This window comes from Saccopteryx leptura, chromosome 2 (genome assembly GCF_036850995.1).
Source record: "Saccopteryx leptura isolate mSacLep1 chromosome 2, mSacLep1_pri_phased_curated, whole genome shotgun sequence".
Classification (NCBI taxonomy): domain Eukaryota; kingdom Metazoa; phylum Chordata; class Mammalia; order Chiroptera; family Emballonuridae; genus Saccopteryx; species Saccopteryx leptura.
Window position 1 is genome coordinate 295,851,017 of NC_089504.1, and position 21,916 is coordinate 295,872,932.

At 38.6% G+C, this 21,916-nt stretch overlaps 1 protein-coding gene across 1 annotated transcript in view; it reads left to right on the forward strand.

The window, feature by feature from the left end:
• The window catches only part of CAPZA2 (capping actin protein of muscle Z-line subunit alpha 2), a 57,453-nt gene that overhangs the window by 18,243 nt on the left and 17,294 nt on the right, over positions 1–21,916 (forward strand). The window contains exons 2-4 of the mRNA XM_066362536.1: positions 6,421–6,484; positions 11,028–11,079; positions 17,949–18,012. Coding sequence (XP_066218633.1) covers positions 6,421–6,484; positions 11,028–11,079; positions 17,949–18,012 — 180 coding nt within the window. The remainder of the gene's footprint in view (positions 1–6,420; positions 6,485–11,027; positions 11,080–17,948; positions 18,013–21,916) is intronic.

Sequence of the window (21,916 nt, forward strand, 5' to 3'; positions counted from 1 at the left end):
ATAATTTGTATAGAGTTATGTAAAGCCAGTAGCCACGGCCATCATCACAGCCGCCTGGCCAATGCAGGTTCGCATTTGATTCAGACAGATGGTAATGAAACAACGGAGCCAAGAACTGGTGGGCCATTAGCTTTAATCCTAGCTTGCACCCGGCTGGCAAGAAAAAACACACTTGGCTCCAAAACCCACTCATTCAGTGCTCATAAAGCTACTGACTTATCCGAGTTTCCTAGAGTCAAAGGTTTCTAGCTCACTAGCCTTACTTACCTCTGTTCCCCATCTTCTTCTCCTTACACAAACTCTGCACAAACTGGCTTCTCCCTCAGCACTCCGCCATCCTGGCTGCTTCTCCTGGCCTCCTCCACGTGGCCTTTCTCTGCTCTCCTCTAGCATGGGCTCCTCCTAGAACTTAATCACTCTTCCCCTGACAACGTGATCTCTCTTTCTTTATAAACTTTTGGCACAAAAGCCCTCCCCCCAACACATATTAACATAATCACGCCCATCCCAAACAAGAAGGGCAATTAATATCACCTGGGCGAGGGGCTTCCACGTGGTCAGCGCCATCTTTAACAAAGTGAGCATAATATATATATTTTATCTGCCCAACAAGTTGCTATTATATCTTCTTTAAATGTTGGGTATAAGAAAACTTGGAGTTTTATTTGCTGGAAGGTATGTAACAACAAATTCAATTTCTTTAACAGGTCTAGAACTATTCAGATGATGTATTTCTTCTCGAGTAAACTTTGTTTTTTGTCTTTCAAGGAATTTGTCTATTTTCCTTAAGTTGTTATTGGCATTTTAAGTATAAAAAATAATGTTTATATTGAAGCAGTTGTTTGTTGGCTACAGTATTACATTCTGCCTGCCATGTTGGGATTTTGGTGGCTGGATTTCACTCATTTTACCAAAACTGTTTTATTTTTATTTTATTTTTTCCCCTGAAGTTAGAAGCAGGAGGCAGTGTAAGGCCAGGAGCCTCCATCGTGGCCATTCACATGCAGGTTCGCATTGGATTCGGACAGTCGGCAAAGAAACAGCGGAGCCAAAAACTGATGGGCCATAGCCTTTAATCCTACCTTGCACCCGGCGGGCAAGTAAAAATACACTCTGGGCTCCAAAACCCAGTCACATTCAGTGCTCACAAAGCCACTGACTTATCCGAGTTTCCTAGAATCAAAGGTTTCTAGCTCACCAGCCTTCTTGTCCTCAGTTCCCCATCTCCTTATCCCAAATACAAACTCTGCACAAACTGGCATCTCACTCAGCACTCCGCCATCTTGGCTGCTTCTCCTGGCCTCCTCCACGTGGCCTCCTCCACGTGGCCTCCTTTAGCTGCTGGCTCTACTCTCTCCGCTCTCTCATGCTAACCTCAGGAACCAAGAGCCAAGTCCCGTTCTGCCTCCATTTTATAGTGTAGAAATCCAAACCCTTAATCCAATATACATAATAGGGAAGTCTCTAATACAAAGTCACCCTCTGAGGCATGATAGGATTGTACCGCCCTACATCAAAAAGGGTAGGAAAGGCTTAATCCCAAAACCAAGCCCCAGGCTACAAGGATTCCGCCTGCCTTTAGCCCACCCCAACACACATTAATATCACCTGGGCAACGGCCTCTTTAACAAAGTGAGCATAATACATTTTATCTGCCCAACAGGCAGTCAGACAGACTCCCACATGTGCCCAACTGGGATTCACCCGGCATGCCTACCAGGGGCAATGCTCTGCCCATCTGGGGGTGTTGCCCCATTGTGGCTGGAGTCATTCTAGTACCTGAGGTGGAGGCCATGGAGCCATTCTCAGCACCCAGCCAACATTGCTCCCATGGAGCCTTGGCTGCGGGAGGGAAGAGAGTGGGGGGGAGGAGAGGGGGAAGGGTGGAGAAGCAGATGGGCGCTTCTCCTGTATGCCCTGGCCGGAAATCGAACCCGGGACTTCCACACACTGGGCCAGTGCTCTACCACTGAGCCAACCGGCCAGGGCCTGTTTTAAATCTGAGGCACACAGCATAATGTAGTGAATAAAAGTGTGGACTTAGTAAATCAGACTGACAATTACTTCTTTGGCTTGAGTCACTACATCTGAAAATGTGCAAATATAATAGTAACTACCCTATAGGGTTGTTTTGAAGAGTAGATGATATAATCCACACAAAGGCCTTGGTAAGCACTAATTACTGTTATCCCATTTTTGTTATCATTTTCGTCATTGTTCTCCGTGGTATCCCGCAACATAGATTTTGCTTCAAACTTTTTAGTGTTCCACACTACAAAGTCTTTTTTTTTTTTAATTGACATGTTTTAACCTTTTTAAGGCCTTGTCACATATGTGGCCTCTAACTAGGAACATCTTCTCTGTAGCCATATGTGCTTCTTTTTCATCTGTCTCTCTTCTGAAAACTTAGGTGCGTGCACACATGCAGAACATATATACACAAACATGACTGGTTTCTATTTTTTCTATTACTTTTAGAACCCATATCAGATAAATCACAGTACTATTAAAGTGGGATATAAGAAACTAAGCCAAGACTTTTGTTTTTGCCAAGGATGGTCCCTTAATTCTGCAAACAATGTGCAGTGAACAGTCACCTGGAAAGCTAGTTTAAATAGTGTTTGCTGGGCCTCATTTTAGAGTCTAACTGAGCTGGTCGGGTTGGGACTGGGAATTTACATTCCGACCCCAATCTCCACTGCTGCAGGTTCCAGGACTGTACTTCCAGCAACCCTGCTCAGCTAGTCAGAGGTGGCTGCGGGCTGGTGGGACTCTTGTAGAGGCTCAGCACTCCTTCACTACGTGTGCTGTAAGGCTGGCCTGGCATTTACCCTCTCAGATGCAGTGTCATTAGTGGTTCTTCTCTTTATCAAACAGTGCCTTTATTCTTTTTAAAATATGCCTGTCAGTATCAGCTTGATATTTTATCTCTCACTTATCTCTGAACTAACTTCCTAAGATCCAATCAGATCTCATGTTTAAATCATTAGCTGACCATTCTTCCTCTCCCTTTCTACACTTTTTACTCATTTGTGACTTTATGAACACATAAATATATCTATTTTCTTCATTGTACCTAAATGCATCTTATTTCTTTACACAGATTTTCTTGATAATTTCTTATTATAGTTTAAAAGATAAATTTGCTTGTAATAGATATAGACAGCTTTGAATCCTCATTTTTATTAAATTAAATTATGTATATATATTTTTTCTTTTTCTTTTTTCCTTCAACCCCTGGCAACCACCAATCTGTTCTCCATATCTGTGAACCTGGTAATGTGAGTTTTTTGTTTCTTTGGCTGGTTGGTTTAGATTCCACATATAAAAGAAATCATTAGGCATTTGTCTTCCTCTGTCTGACTTATTTCATTTAGCATGATGACCTTGAGGTTCGTCCATGTTGCCACAAATGGGAAGATTTCACTGTTTGATGGCTGAATAATAATTTCTTTATTCATTCATTTACCACTGGATACAAGTTGTTTTCATACCTTGTCTATTGTAAATAATGCTGCACTGCATATGGGGGTACACATATCTTACTGAGTTAGTGTTTCCATTTTCTTTAGATAAATACCCAGAAGTGGAATTCCTGAACCATAAAATAGTTCTATTTTTAGATGAACCTCCACATGTTTTCCACAGCAGCTGACCAGTTTATATTACTACCAACAGTGCACAAGGATTCCCTTTTCTCCCCATCCTCGCTAACAGTTATTTGTCTTTTTGATAATAGCCATTCTAACAGCTGTGAGGTGATATCTCTCAGTGTGGTTTTGATTTGCATTTCCCTGATGATCAGTGATTTAGAGAGCATCTATTCATGTGCCTGTTAGCCATCTTTATGCCTTTTTGGGAAAATATTTCTATTCAGATATTCTGTTCATTTTTTACCCAGATAGTTTGGGGTGGGTTTTTTTGTTTTTTGTTTTGCTATTTTAGAGTTGTTATGAATTACACATTTTGGTTATTAGCTTCTTATCAGACATATGATATGCAAATACAAATATTTGCTCCCATTCAGTAGGTTGTCTTTTCATTTTGTTGATGGTTTCCTTTGCTGTGCGAAAGTTTGTTAGTTTGATGTAGTCCACTTGTTTATTTTTGCTTCTGTTGCTTTTGGTGTCACATTTAAAAAGTCATTGCCAAGACTTATGTCAGGGAGCTTACTGTCTCTTCTTATAAGAGTTTAATCCATTTTGAGTTAATTTTTTGTGTGTGGTCAAGTTTTATTCTTTTGAATGTGACTGTCCAGTTTTTACAACACAATTTATTGAAGAAAACTGTCTTTTCCCCATTGTATATTCTTGGCTCTTTTGTGGTGCTTGAACCAATCGAGCCACTGGCTGAGGGAGAGGAGAGAGAGAGAGAAAGGAGAGAGGGAGGAGAAGAGAAGCAGATGGTCGCTTCTCCTGTGTGCCCTTACTAGGAATCAAACCTGGGACGTCCATATGCCAGGCTGATGCTCTATCCACTGAGCCAACTGGCCAGGCCTACTATAGCTTTTTAATTTATTTTTATCTTTAATTAAGTGAGAAATGGGAGGCAGGGAGGCAGAGATAGACTCCTGCATGTGTCCCGACTGGGATCCATCTCGCAAGCCCCCTACAGGGCAATGCTCTGCCCATCTGGGGCCACTGCTCCATTGCTCTGCAACCAAACTATTTCAGTGCCTAAGGTAAGGCCATGGAGCCATCCTCGGTGCCTAGGGCCAAATTGCTCCAACCATTTTAGCCATGGCTGCGGGAGGGAAGGGGAAAGAGAGAAGGGGAAGGGGAGAGGGGAGAGAAGCAAGCAGATGGTAGCTTCTTTTGTGTGACCTGCCTGGGAATTGAACCGAGGACTTCCACATGCTCAGCCGACACTACTACTGAGTCAACCAGCCAGGGCCTACTGTAGATCTTTAATATAGTTTGAAATCAGGTAGTGTGATACTTCCAGCTTTCTGTCTTCTTTCTCAGGAGTGTTTTGACTATTTGGGGTCTTTTGTGATTCCAAACAAATTTTAAGAATATTGATTTTATTTCTGGGAGAAAAATGTCATTGGAATTTTGATAGAGATTACATTGAATATATAGATTGCTTTGGATAGTATGGTTTTAACAATATTGATTCTTTCTATCCATACATGTTAAATCAGTAATTTCCCTACTTGTAATTGGTCTATTCAGATTTTTTGTTTCATTATGATTCAGTTTTGGCAGGTTGTGTATTTTTAGAAATTATCAGTTTCTTAGGTTGTGCAATGATTATTCTTTATAGTCTTTTATTTTATATCTGGGGTATCATTTGTAACAGTTCCTCTTTCATTTCTGATTTTATTTATCAGAATGTCCTTTTTTCTTGGTGAATCTGACTAAAATGTTGTCAGTTTTCTTTCTTTTTTTTTTTTTAAGTGCACGAAAGAGACAGAAAGGGAGAGAGATGAGCACAAACTCTTGGTTGTGTCACTTTAATTGTTTATTGATTGCTTCTTTTTTTTTACAGAGACAGAGAGTGAGTCAGAGAGGGATAGACTGGGACTGACAGACAGGAATGGAGAGAGATGAAAAGCATCAATCATTAGTTTTTTTTCATTGCGCGTTGCAACACCTTAGTTGTTCATTGATTGCCTTCTCATATGTGCCTTGACCGCGGGCCTTCAGCAGACCGAGTAACCCCTTGCTGGAGCCAGCGACCTTGGGCTCAAGCTGGTGGGCTTTTGCTCAAATCAGATGAGCCTGCGCTCAAGCTGGCAACCTCAGGGTCTCGAACCTGGGTCCTCTGCATCCCAGTCCAACGCTCTATCCACTGCGCCACCGCCTGGTCAGGCCATTGATTGCTTCTTATATGTGCCTGGACCTTGGTGCTCCAGCTGGTCCAGTGACCCCTTGCTCAAGCCAGCGACCATGGGATCATGTTGATCCCACGCTCAAACCAGCAACTCTGCGCTCAAGCTGGTGAGCTTGCGCTAAAGTCATCAACTTTGGTATTTCAAACCTGGGACCTCAGCATTCCAGGCTGATGTTCTATCCCCTGCGCCACTGGTCAAGCAATTTTATCTTTTCAAAGAACCACTCATAGTTTTATTGATACTGTATTGTCTCTTTTGCCTCTATATCATTTATTTCTGCTCTATTTTTTAATAATTTTTTTTTACTAATTTTGTGCTTCATTTGTTCTTTTTTTTTTTAATTCTTTGAGGTGTAATGTTAGGTTGTTGATTTTATGTATTTTATCTATGTTCAGCCTATCCATTGTGATTAAATGATTAAACCAGTAATAAACATTACGTGTTTGAAGGAAGAAATGTCACTATCTTTACATTTTTCTTAAGCCATTTTCAATAGAACTTTAAAATAGAATAAATTTTCACATTTTTGTTATTTTGGTAGATGCCTATACTATGGGACATTTATATCTTCGTTTCTATTTTAGGTGCGTATAGCAGCAAAATTCATCATTCATGCCCCTCCTGGAGAATTTAATGAGGTGTTTAATGGTAAGTGTTTAATTCATAACAATAAGACTTGATATGCCCAGCATTCTTTTTTAAAGGTGTAAATGACAACCAAAATATGTAAGCTAAGGGGAGAATGTAGAAAACTGTATTTTCTCAATTACAGTGGAAATTTTTGTCAATTTGGGTTTTGTAATGTCTAAAATGTAATGTATCTATGATATACATGATAATTATTTTTGAATAAATTAATCTTCTTAAAAGAAAAATTATTTTAAAAGGAAAATTTTAACTATTTTTTGGATTTGGGGAATTCACTTTTGTATTTCTTGTAAAGAAAAACATACTAGATTAGTACAGACCACCAAAAAGAGGGAGGAAACATTGTTTCATCATACTTAGAGGACAACAGTATATGTGAAACAATTTGTTATTTAAATTATCTTGTATATTATTAGCTCACAGTGTCCCTTTCCTTTTTTTTCTTTGAATGAGAGGAGAGAGGGGGGGTGAGAAGCATCGACTCATAGTTGCTTGCACTTTAGTTGTGCACTGATTGCTTCTTGTACATGCCTCAGTCAGGGCTAAGCCAGTGTCCCCTTGTTCAAGCCAGCTAATAGTATGTCTTTTTTTTCTTCATCTTTCTGCTGAGTAAGAGGAGGGAAGACAGAGAGACAGTCCTGCATGCTCCCCAACTGGGATCCACACGGCAACCTCTGTCTGGGGCTGATGCTCTCTGCTCATCTGGGACCATGCTTGCAACCAGACTATTTTTAGTGCTTGATACAGAGGCTCCACAGAACCATCCTCAGCACCTGGGGCTGATGAGCTAAAACCAATTGTGCCGTGGTTGCGGGAGGAAAAGAGAGAGAGAAGGGAAGGTGGATGGGTGGAGAAGCAGATGGTTGTTTCTCCTGTGTGCCTTGACCAGGAATCGAACCTGGGACATCCACACACTGGGCTGACGCTCTACCACTGAGCCAACTGACCAGGTCCATAGTAAGTCTAGCTATGTATTTTAGTGGCTGAGGCTGACTCTCAGACCAACCAAACTATCCGCAATTCCCAGGCTGATGCTTTAACCAGTCAAGCCACTGACTGCAGGAGGGGGAGGGGGAGAGAAGGGGGAGTGGGAGGGAGAGAGAAGCAGATAGGTCACTTCTTTTGTGTGCCCTGACTGGGAATTGAACCTGGAATGTCCATACATCGGGCTGATGCTCTAACCACTGACAAAACTGGCCAGGGCCAGAGCAGTGTTTTGTTGTTATTGTTTTAAGTGAGAGGAGGGGAGATAGTGAGACAGATTCCCACATGCACCTTCACCAGGATCCACCTGGCAACCGTTGTCTGGGTCAATGTTGAAATCAACTCAGCTATCCTCAGTGCCAGGGCTGATGCTCGAAACAGTCGAACCACTGGCTGCAAGAGGGGAAAAGGGGGAGAAGAAGGGATAGAGAATCAGATGGGCTCAGAGCAGTGTTTTTCGAATAGTGGTTCACAGCCTCTTCCACCAACATTTTATGCTGGTCTAAGGAAGAATTAGCCACCGTGATGTTGTATGAAGATTGCAGACCAGATGATCTTAGTTGAATTTGCTTATGCTCAGGGTGATTTCTGCCTTAGCAGTTACTGAAATACTCTAGTTTCACCTGTCCCCAAGTGTAAAAGAAAAAAACCACTGGGTTAGAGCATGGTCCCCATATGCCAAAGATGTGGGTTTGATATCTGGTCAAGGTAAAAATAAGAATGAAACATTGAATGCGTACATAAGTGGAATAACAAATTGATGTTTCTCTCTCTCCCTTCCTATCTCTAAAATCATAAATAAAATATATTTTTAAAAATCAGTTCATTTAGCCCTGGCTGGTTGGCTCTATGCTAGAGTGTCAGCCCAGCATGTGGAAGTCCCAAATTCTATTCCTGGTCAGGGAATATAGGAGAAGTTACCATCTGCTTCTCCACCCCTCCCCCTCCCCCCCTCCTCCCCCTCTCTCTTTCCCTCTCCCCTGCCATGGCTCAAGCAGTTTAAACAAGTTGGCCTCAGGCGCTGAGGATGGCTCTGTGGCCTTGCCTCAGGTGCTGAAATAGCTCAGTTGCCAACAAAGGGAGCAGCAGCCCCAGATGGGCAGAGCATCACTCCATAGGGGAAGTGGATCCCGGCCAGGGCGCATGCGGTAGTCTGTTTCTCTGCTTCTCTGTCTCTCAATTAAAAATAAAAACCAGTTCATTTAGAAATCAAAATAAAATTATTTTAGTGGTTATGTTAGCAAGAGAGATTGTTTTTTAAATTGAGTCCTACTACCAAAAGGATGTATGTGAATAGGAAATAGTTTTTCTTTTGAAATAGATTTATTATTTTTGTAAAAATTATTAAACATAACAAAAAAATCTAAAAGTCACACAAAATTTTACCTTCTAGTTTTTCACTGAAGATGTTTGAATGTAATTCTTTCACCGTCTTTGAATTGATATAACATTTTATAAATATGATAGTAAGGTACATGTTGTTCCTCCCTTCCTGTTTATTGTATTATAAGTGTGTTTCCATATTGATAAGTACGTATCTGCATTAATTTTTTAATGGCTGCCCAATTTTACATAGTTTATAAGAACTATAGTATAGTTCACTTCTGTTACATTAAACCAGTTTCTTAATGGAAGACATTTAGGTTATTTATGTTATTTTTATATAATAAAAAAATTAGGGCCCTGGTCAGTGGTAGAGCGTCGGCACAGAATGTGGAAGTCCTGGGTTTGATTCCCTTTCAGGGCATATAAGAGAAGTGAACATCTGCTTCTCCCTCTCTCTCTCCCTCCCCCTCCTCCTCTCCTCCCCTTCCCTTCTGCAGCTATGGCTCAAATGGTTCAGCAGTTTGGCCCTGGGCACTGAGGGGGCTCCATAGCCTTGCCTCAGGTTGAAATAGCTCAGTTGGAGCAGTGGCCCCAGATAGGCAGAGCATTGCCCTGTAGGGGGCTTGCCCGGCACATCCCAGTTGGAGCACATGCAGGTGTCTGTCTCTGCCTCCACGTCTCCTGGCTCTAATTTAAAAAAAGAGAGAGAGAGAAAAGAAAAAATTAACATACATTGTTATATGTACTTTATGATAGCAACTGTGTAAAACAGCCAAGGTCATAGGAAAAAATAATGAAAAAAAAAAAAAACAAGATAAGAGTAGAAATTTGTGGGGTTTTTTAGGTGATTTTTTTTCCTTTATGTTTTACAATACACTTGGATTTTCTAATAAATGTTCTTTTCAAAGTTACATTTAATAATTAATAGGCCAACATCTAGATAATAATTGAATCTAAAATTAGGACAAAACTAAGAATTGATAACCAGCCTGACCAGGCAGTGGCGCAGTGGATAGTGTTGGACTGGGACGTGGAGGATCCAGGTTCGAAACCTGGACATCACTACCAGCATGAGTGCAGGATTGCAGGCTTGAGCGTGGGATCATAGACATGACCCCATGGTCACTGGCTTGAGCCCAAACGTTGCTGGCTTGAAGCCCAAGGTTGGTAGCCCCCCCCCCCCCCCCCCCCCCGTGAAGGCACATATAAGAAAGCAATCAGTGGACAACTAAGGTGTTGCACAAAGAATTGATGCTTCTCCTCTCTCTCTCTCTCTCTCTCTCTCTCTCTCTCTCTCTCTCTCTTTCTGTCCCTATCTGTCCCTTTCTTTATCTCTGTACAAAGAAAAAACAAAACATTGATAATCAAAATGAGGTTACTAACTCAAAGCAGCTACCATACTGAACTTAAATACATTCATCTTTTGTTTGCAGATAATGTGAGGATAGACATGCCTACTTGCTTCTGCACTCTGTTCAGAAGCTGTTTCTTGTTTAATCATATTGCTATAGGGGAGATTCATTTGAAACTCATGGTAGTGTTGTCTAAGAGGCACAGTACTAAGTCTTCTGCAGATCTTACCACACATCTTTTTGGTATAACTTACCGCTACTGTAGTTCTTTGGAGCTACATTACAGTCTGCCTGCATTGGCTATTAAGGGTATAAAATAACTTGTATTTCTATTTCATTTCCACTTATATTTCCTAACCAATTTTTAAATTAATACCATGATGTGTTTTTGTGCTTATTTTGGCCATCAGAGTGATCTTGCTTACATCGTGGTGGGGGCAAGGGGTCATACATGACCAAAATAACACATTCACTGCATAAAAATTTCAAACATAGAAAAATAGTAATGTAGCCTGACCAGGCAGTGGCGCAGTGGATAGAGCGTCGGACTGGGATGCCGAGGACCCAGGTTTGAGACCCTGAGGTCACCAGCTTGAGTGCAGGCTCATCTGGTTTGAGCAAAAGCTCACCAGCTTGGACCCAAGATCGCTGGCTCGAGCAAGGGGTTACTTGGTCTACTGAAGGCCCACAGTCAAGGCACAATGAGAAAGCAATCAATGAACAACTAAGGTGTCGCAATGCGCAATGAAAAACTAATGATTGATGCTTCTCATCTCTCTCCGTCCCTGTCTCTGTCCCTATCTATCCCTCTCTCTATCTCTCTGTCTCTGTAAAGAAAAAAAAAGAAAAATAGTAATGTAGAAAACATATTTGTTTTGCAGATGTTCGGTTACTGCTTAATAATGATAATCTTCTCAGGGAAGGAGCAGCCCAGTAAGTATTATGTGTTATATTTACATAATGAAAGTGATTTGGGAAAGATACTTTAAAAGTGGTGTTTAAGCACTAATCTCTGAAATAGATGTTTGCACTTCGAGTTCAAATATGTATAATTATACATGCACTAGGCTAGAAGAGAAATGTTTTTATCAGAGAGACATAGGAGACAATTATAACATGAGACTGTGCTCATTGTGTGTTTGGCAGTGGCTTATATACTCAGTATTATATATTGACTTCTGCAAAGTTGGGTAAAATTATTTTAGAGACCTTGCTTTTTAAAATTGTGATTGCTTTCATTTTTTCCAGGTTTTAATTTTTGTTATGTTTAACCCTGATAGAGAATTTTGAGGGTTAGGAGATTTTATTCATCCATAAATACTTAACAGTGCCTGACACATATTTACTTACATTTACTGGATTTGTGAGTGATTCAGAGAACTGCACAATTCAAAATGCCAATATATCATCTTGGAACTACAGACCAGGATCATGACTTGCTCTGATTGTCTTAGGATTTCAAAGAAATGATTGATTTTCTTCCCCATAGCAACTTCTAAGATAAGGTCTGAAGACCCATATTTTAGGTTAACCAACTCTGTTACATATTTGAAAATGATGAAATTGAACAGATTTTTAGGTGCCTTACAAAGAGTGTTTAATTTAGTATCCATCTATTTACCTGCTTTCATCCTAGATGATCCAATGTGTGAAATCCTGACTAATGAGGGAAATTTGCTCTGATTTTATATTTATAACATTTGAAGGCTTTATCATATAAGTCTTGTCCTTTACAGTTAATCTAAAGAAGGTGGGGTTTCAACGGACTCCTTAGACCTATCTGATTAAATTCCTGTTATTTTTATAGCCATTTTTATTAATAATTTTTTATTGGGAAAAATAAACAATATAAATTTATATTTTTTAACTTTATTTTTCTATTACACTTTACATTCTTTATTATTTTGTTGTAGTTTCAGGTGTACAGCTTAGTGGTCACATCTTTACAGTGTCTCCTCGGTATTTCAGGTGCCCACCTGGCGCCACACACAGTTATTACAATATTATTGACTGTTTTCTCTACGCTGTGCTTTACATCCCCACAACTATTTTGTAAACACCAATAAAATTTAACTTTGTAACCACTTTTAGGTATACAGTTCTTTGGCATTAAGTACCTTCCCATTGATCTTTGTATAACCATTACCACCATCCATCTCCAGAATATTTTTTTTATCTTAAACTAAAACTATTTACCCACTAAACCATAATTTTCTACTTTCCTCCCCCGCCCCCCGCCCCTGGCTACCACTGTTCTATTCTGTTCTGTCTCTGTGAATTTGACTTCTCTGGGTACTTCATGTAAGTGGAATCATACAGCATTTGTCCTTTTGTAACTGGTTTATTCTACTTAGTATAACATCTTCAAAATTCATCCATGTTGTAGCATGTGTTTTCCTCTTTAGTACTGACTATATATACCACATTTTGTTTATTCATTCATCTATCAGTGGAAACTTGGGTTGCTTTTACTCCTGTTAATTATTATTTTAAATGCTTTATAGAAATCAGTTTATACCTTTAGTTATTAGTTTCTGAGTAAATAGCCACTTACTAAGTTTTTTAAACCTTACTTAAATTATTTATATACATATATTCAAGTAAAATTAATTTCTTTCTAATACCATATAGCATGTTGACAAAAGTCTTATGAAAATAAGGAAATGTATAGCATTTGTGAACTTTTAATAATAGAACTTTCAAAATAAACTTTCCCTTTGAGTTCTCTCTCTAAATAAATTTGTGGGTTGTTTTAGGTAGGTGCAAAAGTTAGATTATTTTTAAGTTAAGAAAATGAGAAACTTGATTTGTTGAAAGACAAGAGTTTTTCCCCTGCCAGAATATGGATTAATGAAGGTCAGAGAAATACTATAATTATGTAAAATATGAAATCATATATTTATACCAAAAATAGTAAAAGTCTTGAATTTTAATTGTTCAAAGACGTATTTATCTGATGATGATTGTTATATTTAAATTAAATAACTTGGATTTGTTCTAAAAAGAAATTGGAATGTGAGTCACATTTCTCTTTTATTATGAACTAAATTTCAGGGGTCATTGTGGTCTACATTTCCAAGGGGTGTGTGTGTGTGTATACATTGAAATGCCTGATATTCTGATTTTTGTAAGAAAATGAGTTCATGAGGAAATCAATAAATAATGATAAAAGATGTTTATAATACAAACCCTAGGAGAAAACCATTAAAACCTTTAGTAGAAACTTCCGATTTTCTTGTGTGTGGTTATACTCTCAGTAAATGATCAGTAACCAGTTGAACAAACTGAGCAAGTGTTCTTTTCTATTGACTTCAGTATTCTTGGTACAGAATTTGTCAGAAGTACATACTCATTTGAGTTTATTTTGTAGACATCTGGATAATAACTGTGAAGTGCAGAAATATAGCTTAGGTTAGTGAATTTCAACCTTTTTCATCTCATAGCACACCTAAACTAATTACTAATTCTGTGAGACACCAGCAAATGTATTTTTTGCCAATCTGACAAAGAAAAGAAATAGGTATAATTTGACTCATTCACACCTGATGGCTTTTGTGTTTGCTGTTGTCATTTTTTTGTTTGACAATCTAAGAGAAAAAGGTCAGTGCCCCTGACTAAAGAGTCAGGTATTGCATGTGTTAAATATTCTACAGCACACTGGTTGAAAATCATTGACACCCTGGCGGGTTGATTGGCTCAGCAGTAGAGCATCAACCCAGTGTGTGGAAGTTTCTGGTTCGATTCCTGGTCAGGGCACACAGGAGAAACACCCATCTGCTTCTCCGCCCTTCCCCCTCTCCTTCCTCTCTGTCTCTCTCTTCCCCTCCGCAGCCAAGGCTCTATTGGAGCATAGCTGGTCTGGGCGCTGAGGACAGCTCGGTGGCCTCCGCCTCAGGTGCTAGAATGGCTCTTGCCACAAAGGAGCAACACCCCAGATGGGCAGAGCATCGTCCCCTGGTTGGGCATGCCGGGTGGATCCTGGTCGGGCGCATGCGGGAGTTTGTCTGACTGCCTCTCCGCTTCTAACTTTGGAAAAATACCAAGAAAAAAAAATCGTTGACTGTGGAATTATATTACTCTGATTCACGGTATCCTTTCTACAAAATAATTTTCAAGCAGAAATACTTGTGTTCACTAAATTTGGCTCAGAATTACTTTTGAAGTATTTCCAAACCTGGTTTTACCCTCAAAGGATAATTTATCACTTATCATTGAGGCTGTCCAAAACTAAATAAGCTTGGAAAACATTGTCAACGACATTTAGAGTTTGTCCTGGTGGCAGTTTCACCAGAGTTGATGGATGGCTCTAATTCCATTTCTTCTTCAGTTGCATGTGTAATACTGAATTTCTTGAAGTATATCTCTTTCTCACAGATGAGTATTTTTTCCTCTCCTTCTACCTTTTCCCTGTCGCTTTAACTCTAATAATTTTTTTCTCTTTCTACCGTTTTGTAAGGAGAAAAAAAGTATAGCTATTAAGAGTGGTTCTAAATGGACATCTATATAGTACTAAATAACAAATTCAATGTGTTTTATAGTAAAATAAGACACACTTCAGAAATGGTGTTCAATTCTAGCACACTTTGAAATAGCCTTTATTCAACAGACATGAATACCAAACTCCACTGTGATGTTGAGAGAAGGAAGGCTCTTAGAGATTTTCCAATGAAGAATCAGGTGTTCATTATGAAATGAAATAAAATATTATAGAGGTATAACAAAGGTCTTTGGAGCCCAAAGGAAGAAAATCTTAATTTAAGTTTAGAGCTGTTTTTTGAGCTGAGTTTAAATAATGAGGATTTGAATGGTAAATAAGGGAAATGATGGCTACCTGCTGGAACACATGGTGAAAAGTGTAAGATGTGATTGATGGATGACTATTAGTAAAGGGGTAAAAACTAAATACAGGAACAGGTGACTTCAAAATGGATGATTAGGCTGCAGAACTCTGTAACAGCAGAGAAATCATCGTTTCACTGTGTAATAAAGTGCTTTACACCTTAATACTCACATAAGTGGAGGGTTGGGTGAGTGGATGATGAGTGGTGGGTAGAGTAAGTTTTCTGACCTGAAAGAGAGGTTGGAAGTCATTTACTCCAAATCTTTCTTTTTAGAGATGAGGTAAATGGAATCCATATTAGCTAATAACATGTTTTGAGCAAAACATAGATATTCTATATTCTCACTCCTAAGTTACTGAGAACTTTTCCAGCTCTACTATGAAACAGCCACCTATTTAACTTGCCTTGAACATATATGGTAAAATTTTACCTATTTCTTATTCATTGTCTTCCATTCAGATCTTCCCATTATTCCCCGACACCCAAATTATAGATAGATCAGGTTTGTATTAAGGGTAGTAAAAGGCCTAGGACCAAATTACTGTCCAAATTTATTATTAAAATAATATGTTACTTATTAGAAAATTAATCCTAAATTCTAAGTGATTTAAAACACAGTCATGCACTACTTAAACGGGACACATTCTGAGAAATGTATCATAAGGTGATTTTGTCATGCAGAAATGCTCACACAAACTTAGATAGAATAGAAAAGCCTACTACACACCTAGGCTATCTGATATAGCTTATTGCTCCTGGGCTACAAACTTATGTTGCACGTGATTACACAAAACAACACAAGATTAAATCAGGTACAAGAGAAAATGATGCAATCAAGGGACATTATAAACAAGAGGTGAGGCTGCTGGCATAACATGGCATGTGCTTTTCCAGCAAACTTTTTATTAGTGGGAAGAGCACACTCTAAAATAGCAATTAAAAGTGTAGTATAGTAAGTACATAAATGATTAACAGTTACTATCATTATAAAGTATTATGTTCTGTGCTGTACATAATTATGTTACTGCTTTTATAAGACTACAGCATGTATATTTGTTTACACCAGCATCAATCACCACATTGTGCTGTGACGTCACTAGGCAATAGGAAATTTTCAGCTACATTATAATATGGGACTATCATCTTACATATCAGTGGTTTTCAACCTTTTTACACTTGGGGACCAGTGAAAATACTACTTTCTCCTTCCTCCTTCATGCATTTCTATATTTACCTCCATCTTTTCTGAACATGCAGTGTCAGAAATTTGACAGCTGGTAATTTAATTCTACTTTGCTATTTTTACATTTACCGGTCTCTTGTTAACTCATCAATGTTGCTTTGGTCAACCAAACATTCCTTTTTAGAGGAAACTCAATAGCTAATACCTGAAAATTCAGTGGATGTCTTGCCATCCAGAGTAATCTTAAAAGCTTCCAAGTGAATTAGATTATATCGTATATATACAGTATCTTAAATTTTACAATTCTCAATATTTTTTCTGTTAAGTGGAAGAGAATTCTCAGGTTATAGATTAAATAAAATACAGTATGGTCTTGATATATTTTTAGATAATTATTTATACTGTGAGTTTTTCCTACAAATGTATTATATAGCTATATAATATATTATTTACTTGTATAAGAGAAGAGAGAGGCTTTATTCTTGACTATCTCATCACCATTTCCTAGTTCAGACTGAGCAGTGCTGGCTGTAGTTGCTTCACTGCCCAATTTGTTACACATACTGCTGCCAAATTAATCTTTAGAAGTTGTTCTGGGTTCTTTTCTCAGACGATGTCTGTGATTATGTTTGGCCTTCAAATGAAGTAATCATTCATTCTGTCATTCAAGCCTTTGATTCAGTTCAGTAAATGTAACCAAACACTTGCTGCATGCCAGGCCTTGAGCATGCTATTCTCTGTGATGTTGGACCTAACCAGTCTTCTCGTGTGTTTTGCCCATCCTGGTCCCTCTAATTAAAATACTCTTTTTTTTTTTTCCATCTCTCAAATTTCTACAAGACCAGGCACTACCCATTATTTCAAGGGCATTTCTCAGTGTCATATCCATTATGAAATCAGCCCCAATTCTCTTTCTTCTCACCCTTGGCTTCAGCAGAATGTAACTTTTAAAAACATATATTCTCCATGGTGTTTTTTTGGTCATTTTCTTATGTATGTTCTCTTGTGGCTTACCGTCATGTTTGTGTAGTCTCTCTCCTGTTCAGGTATAAGCCCTTTGAGCACAGGGTCATTCTGATTACTCTGCTCTCTCACAGCGCCAACTTTGTTTCCTGGTGTGCTGTTCCCTAACACATGCCTGAATAATTGCATATGTATCTTATAGAGGGCTAACGTTTATTTTCAGGGTTTTGAATGAAAAGACTAATTATATTAACTAATTTAATTTTCTTTTGCTAAACATTGAAAGTTGGATTATCAGTCATCAGTTTAAAAAATATAAGATCAGCCCTGGCCGGTTGGCTCAGCGGTAGAGCGTCGGCCTGGTGTGTGGGGGACCGGGGTTCGATTCCCGGCCAGGGCACATAGGAGAGGCGCCAATTTGCTTCTCCACCCCCCCTCCTTCCTCTCTGTCTCTCTCTTCCCCTCCCGCAGCTGAGGCTCCATTGGAGCAAAGATGGCCCAGGCGCTGGGGATGGCTCCTTGGCCGCTGCCCCAGGCGCCAGAGTGGCTCTGGTCGCGGCAGAGCGACGCCCTGGTGGGCGTGCCGGGTGGATCCCGGTCGGGCGCATGCAGGAGTCTGTCAGACTGTCTCTCCCCGTTTCCAGCTTCAGAAAAATACAAATAAATAAATAAATAAATAAATAAAAAATATAAGATCAGCAATAGAAAATTAGAATTTTAATTAACTTACCACGTGACTTTTATTGACAAGTGAGTTTGATTTTTTAAGGGTATTGAATAAGTAATTTTAAGTAATTGGCCCTTTTCTTTTTTAGTGCATTTGCACAGTATAACTTGGACCAGTTTACTCCAGTAAAAATTGAAGGTTATGAAGATCAGGTATGTGGGTATTTTTTGTTTCATTTATAATGGTTAATGTTACCCTGTAAGAATTGTGAAGTGATATAAAAAGACTATTCTAAGATTTTAGACAACAATTGCTTTAAATTCACTTTCCTGTTTTCTGTAGGAAAATAATCTTGTATTAACCCAAAATCTAGGATATATATGTTAGTGAGCTTTATAATTTGGTTGCTATGGAATTCTGCAGTGCTTCATGTGAATAATTTAGCATTTAGTAATTATTAAATCTCTTCTTTCCAAAGCACAAGTTAGAATTTCTAAGAAAAGCTACAAAAGTTCACTAGCATTCTTAACTTTTTTTTTTGGTTTAGAGTTACTAATAATTGAACCAGGATTGTATTCATATTGTGCTCTGCTTATGTGAAGCACAATTTATATAAAACAATATGAAGAAGAACTAGTAGGTGGGACAAAGAAAGTGGTTGAAAGTGGTAGCAATTAGTTCTTAAAGGCTAATTATGTCAGAGCTTATATTTGGCATTATTTATGATGTAATATGTAGTCTTAGTTACAGCGGGAAAAGAGACTAGACAGAAGATGACTTAGAACTGAAGGGAACACATAAACTTAAATATGGAGATGTGCATGTGTAATATATACACATATGAAAAGCCACACAGTGTTTCATTTTATTAATCTCCTAAATTTATTTTCTTCCTCTCTTAGCAGGGATTTTTTTAAATGTTATAAACAGTGCTGTATTGAACATCTTTGTACCTTGGTGTACATTGACTATTTTCTTAAGATAAATCACTGTAAGATTTGCTGGGTCCAGGTAATGCATCTTTTTAAAATGTTGGGTAGCTCCCAAACTCATTATATGAACTTAGCATCATTTTAATATTTAAATCTAATAAAGACAAAACAAGAAACTACAATAATATCACATACAACTATGAATTTTAAAACTTTAAATATCAATGAGTAGAATCTAGGAATATATCAAAAGAATAATATGTCAAGACTAAATAGAGTTTAACACTGGAGTGTAAGAGTGGTTCCGTGTAAGGCAGTATATTGATCTTCGCACCCCCATGGTCCCAGTTTAGCCTGCTCTTCGTTTGCAATCTCAGATCTGCATCTTTTTTTAATCGAGTTTTATTGGGGGACACTGGTTAACATATACAGGTTTCAGGTGTCCAACTTAGGTCTGCATCTTAAACCTCTTTACTACTTCATGAACCTTGTGAAAGTAAAGTCTTTTGTACTTGAACTCTTTGTTACACTCTCTGATTATTTGTTGTTAATTCAGAATTTTCCAGCCCTTGGAAGGCACATATTTCTGGAGCCTGCATGGGGTTACAGCTCCCAGAAGTGCCTATAACCCTGCCTTGGAGGATGCTTTTTTTTTCCCCCCTGCAGAACTGATGTTTACAGAGTGCATTATAAGACAGAACAATTTGGTTTAAATGTTTTGTACACCAGAGTCACTTCTTATTTGAAACAGATAGTAGAGTCCTTCCCAAAACAAACTTTTGCTGTCTTGCATTCACTGCACATGTGTAAGGAACAACCTGTGATCACATCTGCACTCTCAAAGCCAACAGTTTGGCTTCCTGAACTATATGTCCACATATTGATAAAATCAACCAGAGATTCCAGCTTTTCTAGGTTGCTGTGTGGGCTCAGTTTAGGCTTAAATTGGAAAAGATGATAACCTGGAAAGGAGGAGTGGAAACCTTGGCAGCACGACAGCTGCTCCCCAAACGACTGAGAAATTATCTGGACTTCACCGGCTATAGACCATCAGAGAGATCTCTAAATATCTGTGCAGTCGGAAAGATACCAAATGGCAAGTGAGCAGGCTGCCAGAGCCAGAGCAGTAGGGCGAGGAGGTTGTGGGGGCAGTCAGACGGGACCTGAGGACAGACACAGAGCGGGGTGACCCGATGAGCTACTGATGACCAGGGAGGTCATCAGTAGGGTATCACAACTGTCACACCACTTTTCTCTTTAGCATTCTCATCAAGCTCAGATGAAAGATAAATACTCCCTTTTAGTTTACCTGTACAGGAACCTGTTTCTGGATAATTTAGGCCTGTGCTTCCCAACCAGGTGTGCCTGTGCACGTTTGATAATGTTGGAAGTCAGTCTTGGTTGTTAAGCTAGGAGGCTTTTGCTAGTGGCATCTGCTAAGTAGAGGCCAGGCAGGGATGCTGCTGACAGTGTGCAGTATGCAGGACAGCCTCCTTCCACCCAGAATTATCCAGGCCCAGACATTAGTACTGCTGAGGTTGAGAAACCCCGATTTAAGCCCAAGATAGTTTTTCTTTAATTGGGTTGATATTTAGGGGGAAATGGACCTTTTATTTTTTTCTATTTCTTTTTTATTGAATTTATTAGGGTGACATTGGTTAAGAAAATTATATAGATTTCAGGTGTACAATTCTATAATACATCATCTGTATATTGTGTGTCTATGTGGATTTTGTTGTTTTTGTTTCTGTTTTGCTTAATTCAATACATTGGTCTTACCTATTGACCAACAAATCAGAGAAAAACCTACGATATATCAGTAGATAGTAAAAAGAAATTTGAAAAATCTAGCAGCTGATTCATTACAAGAACATTAAGTTACATACAAACAGGAAAAAATAGGTTAATAAAAAACCAATAGTAAATATACTACAAATAAATAACTTTAATTAAAATAGAAAATTAGCCAGATATATCTGCTATTATTATTTCTAAAAAGTGAAGTTATAGCAAATACAACCAGACAATGAGAACTTTTAAAGTTTTAGAAGAGAAGAACTTGTAGGTGATATGATTTATATATTAGGAAATACTGAGAGACTTTAACCTCTCAACCAAAAAAACTAGACTTAAAAGAATTCCATGAGATGGCTGAATTACAAAACTCCTTAACTTTCCTTTTTTATAGCAAGTAAGTACTTTAAACTAGAATTGGGTGGAGGGAGTAGAGTTCTATTTTAAATAGCAGTAAAATTATACATTAACCTAGGAATAACCTTGACAAGAAAGAAGTAGGATTATGAAGAAAGTGGTGGTTGTCTTGGAATACATAAAACAGGATCCGAACAATGGAAAGGTATACCACCCTTCATTTTGAGATACAAAGTTTAATTATTTAAAAATTAAAATATGAATTTAATGCAATTTGATTATAATCTGATAGTTCTTTTAATTGGTCAGAATTTTTATATAAGGTTTAGGTGAAAAAATATATGCTTGGGGGAAAAAAAAACAAGAAAAAATTGTAATAGGAACAGTAGGAATGGTAAGAGAGAATTGCCTTACTAGATGGCACAAGATCCTTTACAACCATGGTGAAGTTAAGTCAGGTTGGTCTTGTGTAGAGTAGACAGGAAGTCAGTAGAGCAGCATGTAGTACCAGGATTTAGTCCTAAAATATCTTAACGTTTTTATATATGATAAGTTTATCATTTAACTAGAAATATAATAAAATATATTGACACAGCTGGTTTCTATCAAGAAAAAGGTAAGTTGAACCTCAGTCTCATATAATACACAGAAATAAATTTCAGGTGGATTAAAAATTTGTAAAATGACTAAAATTTTAAAAACATGTATAAGATTGGGGCAGGAGAGACCATCTTTAATAAGAATGGAAACCCAGAGCCTGACCAGGCGGTGGTGCAGTGGGTAGAACGTTGGACTGGGACACGGAGGACCCAGGTTCGAGACCCCAAGGTCGCCAGCTTGAGCCCAAGGTCACTGGCTTGAGCAAGGGGTTACTTGCTCTGCTGTAGGCCCCCTCCCCCCATCAAGGCACATATGAGAAAGCAATCAATGAACAACTAAGGTGCTGCAACGAAGAATGGAAACCCAGAAACTATAAAAGAAAAGATGGACAGGCCCTGGCTGGGTTGCTCAGTTAATTAGCGTGTCATCCCCA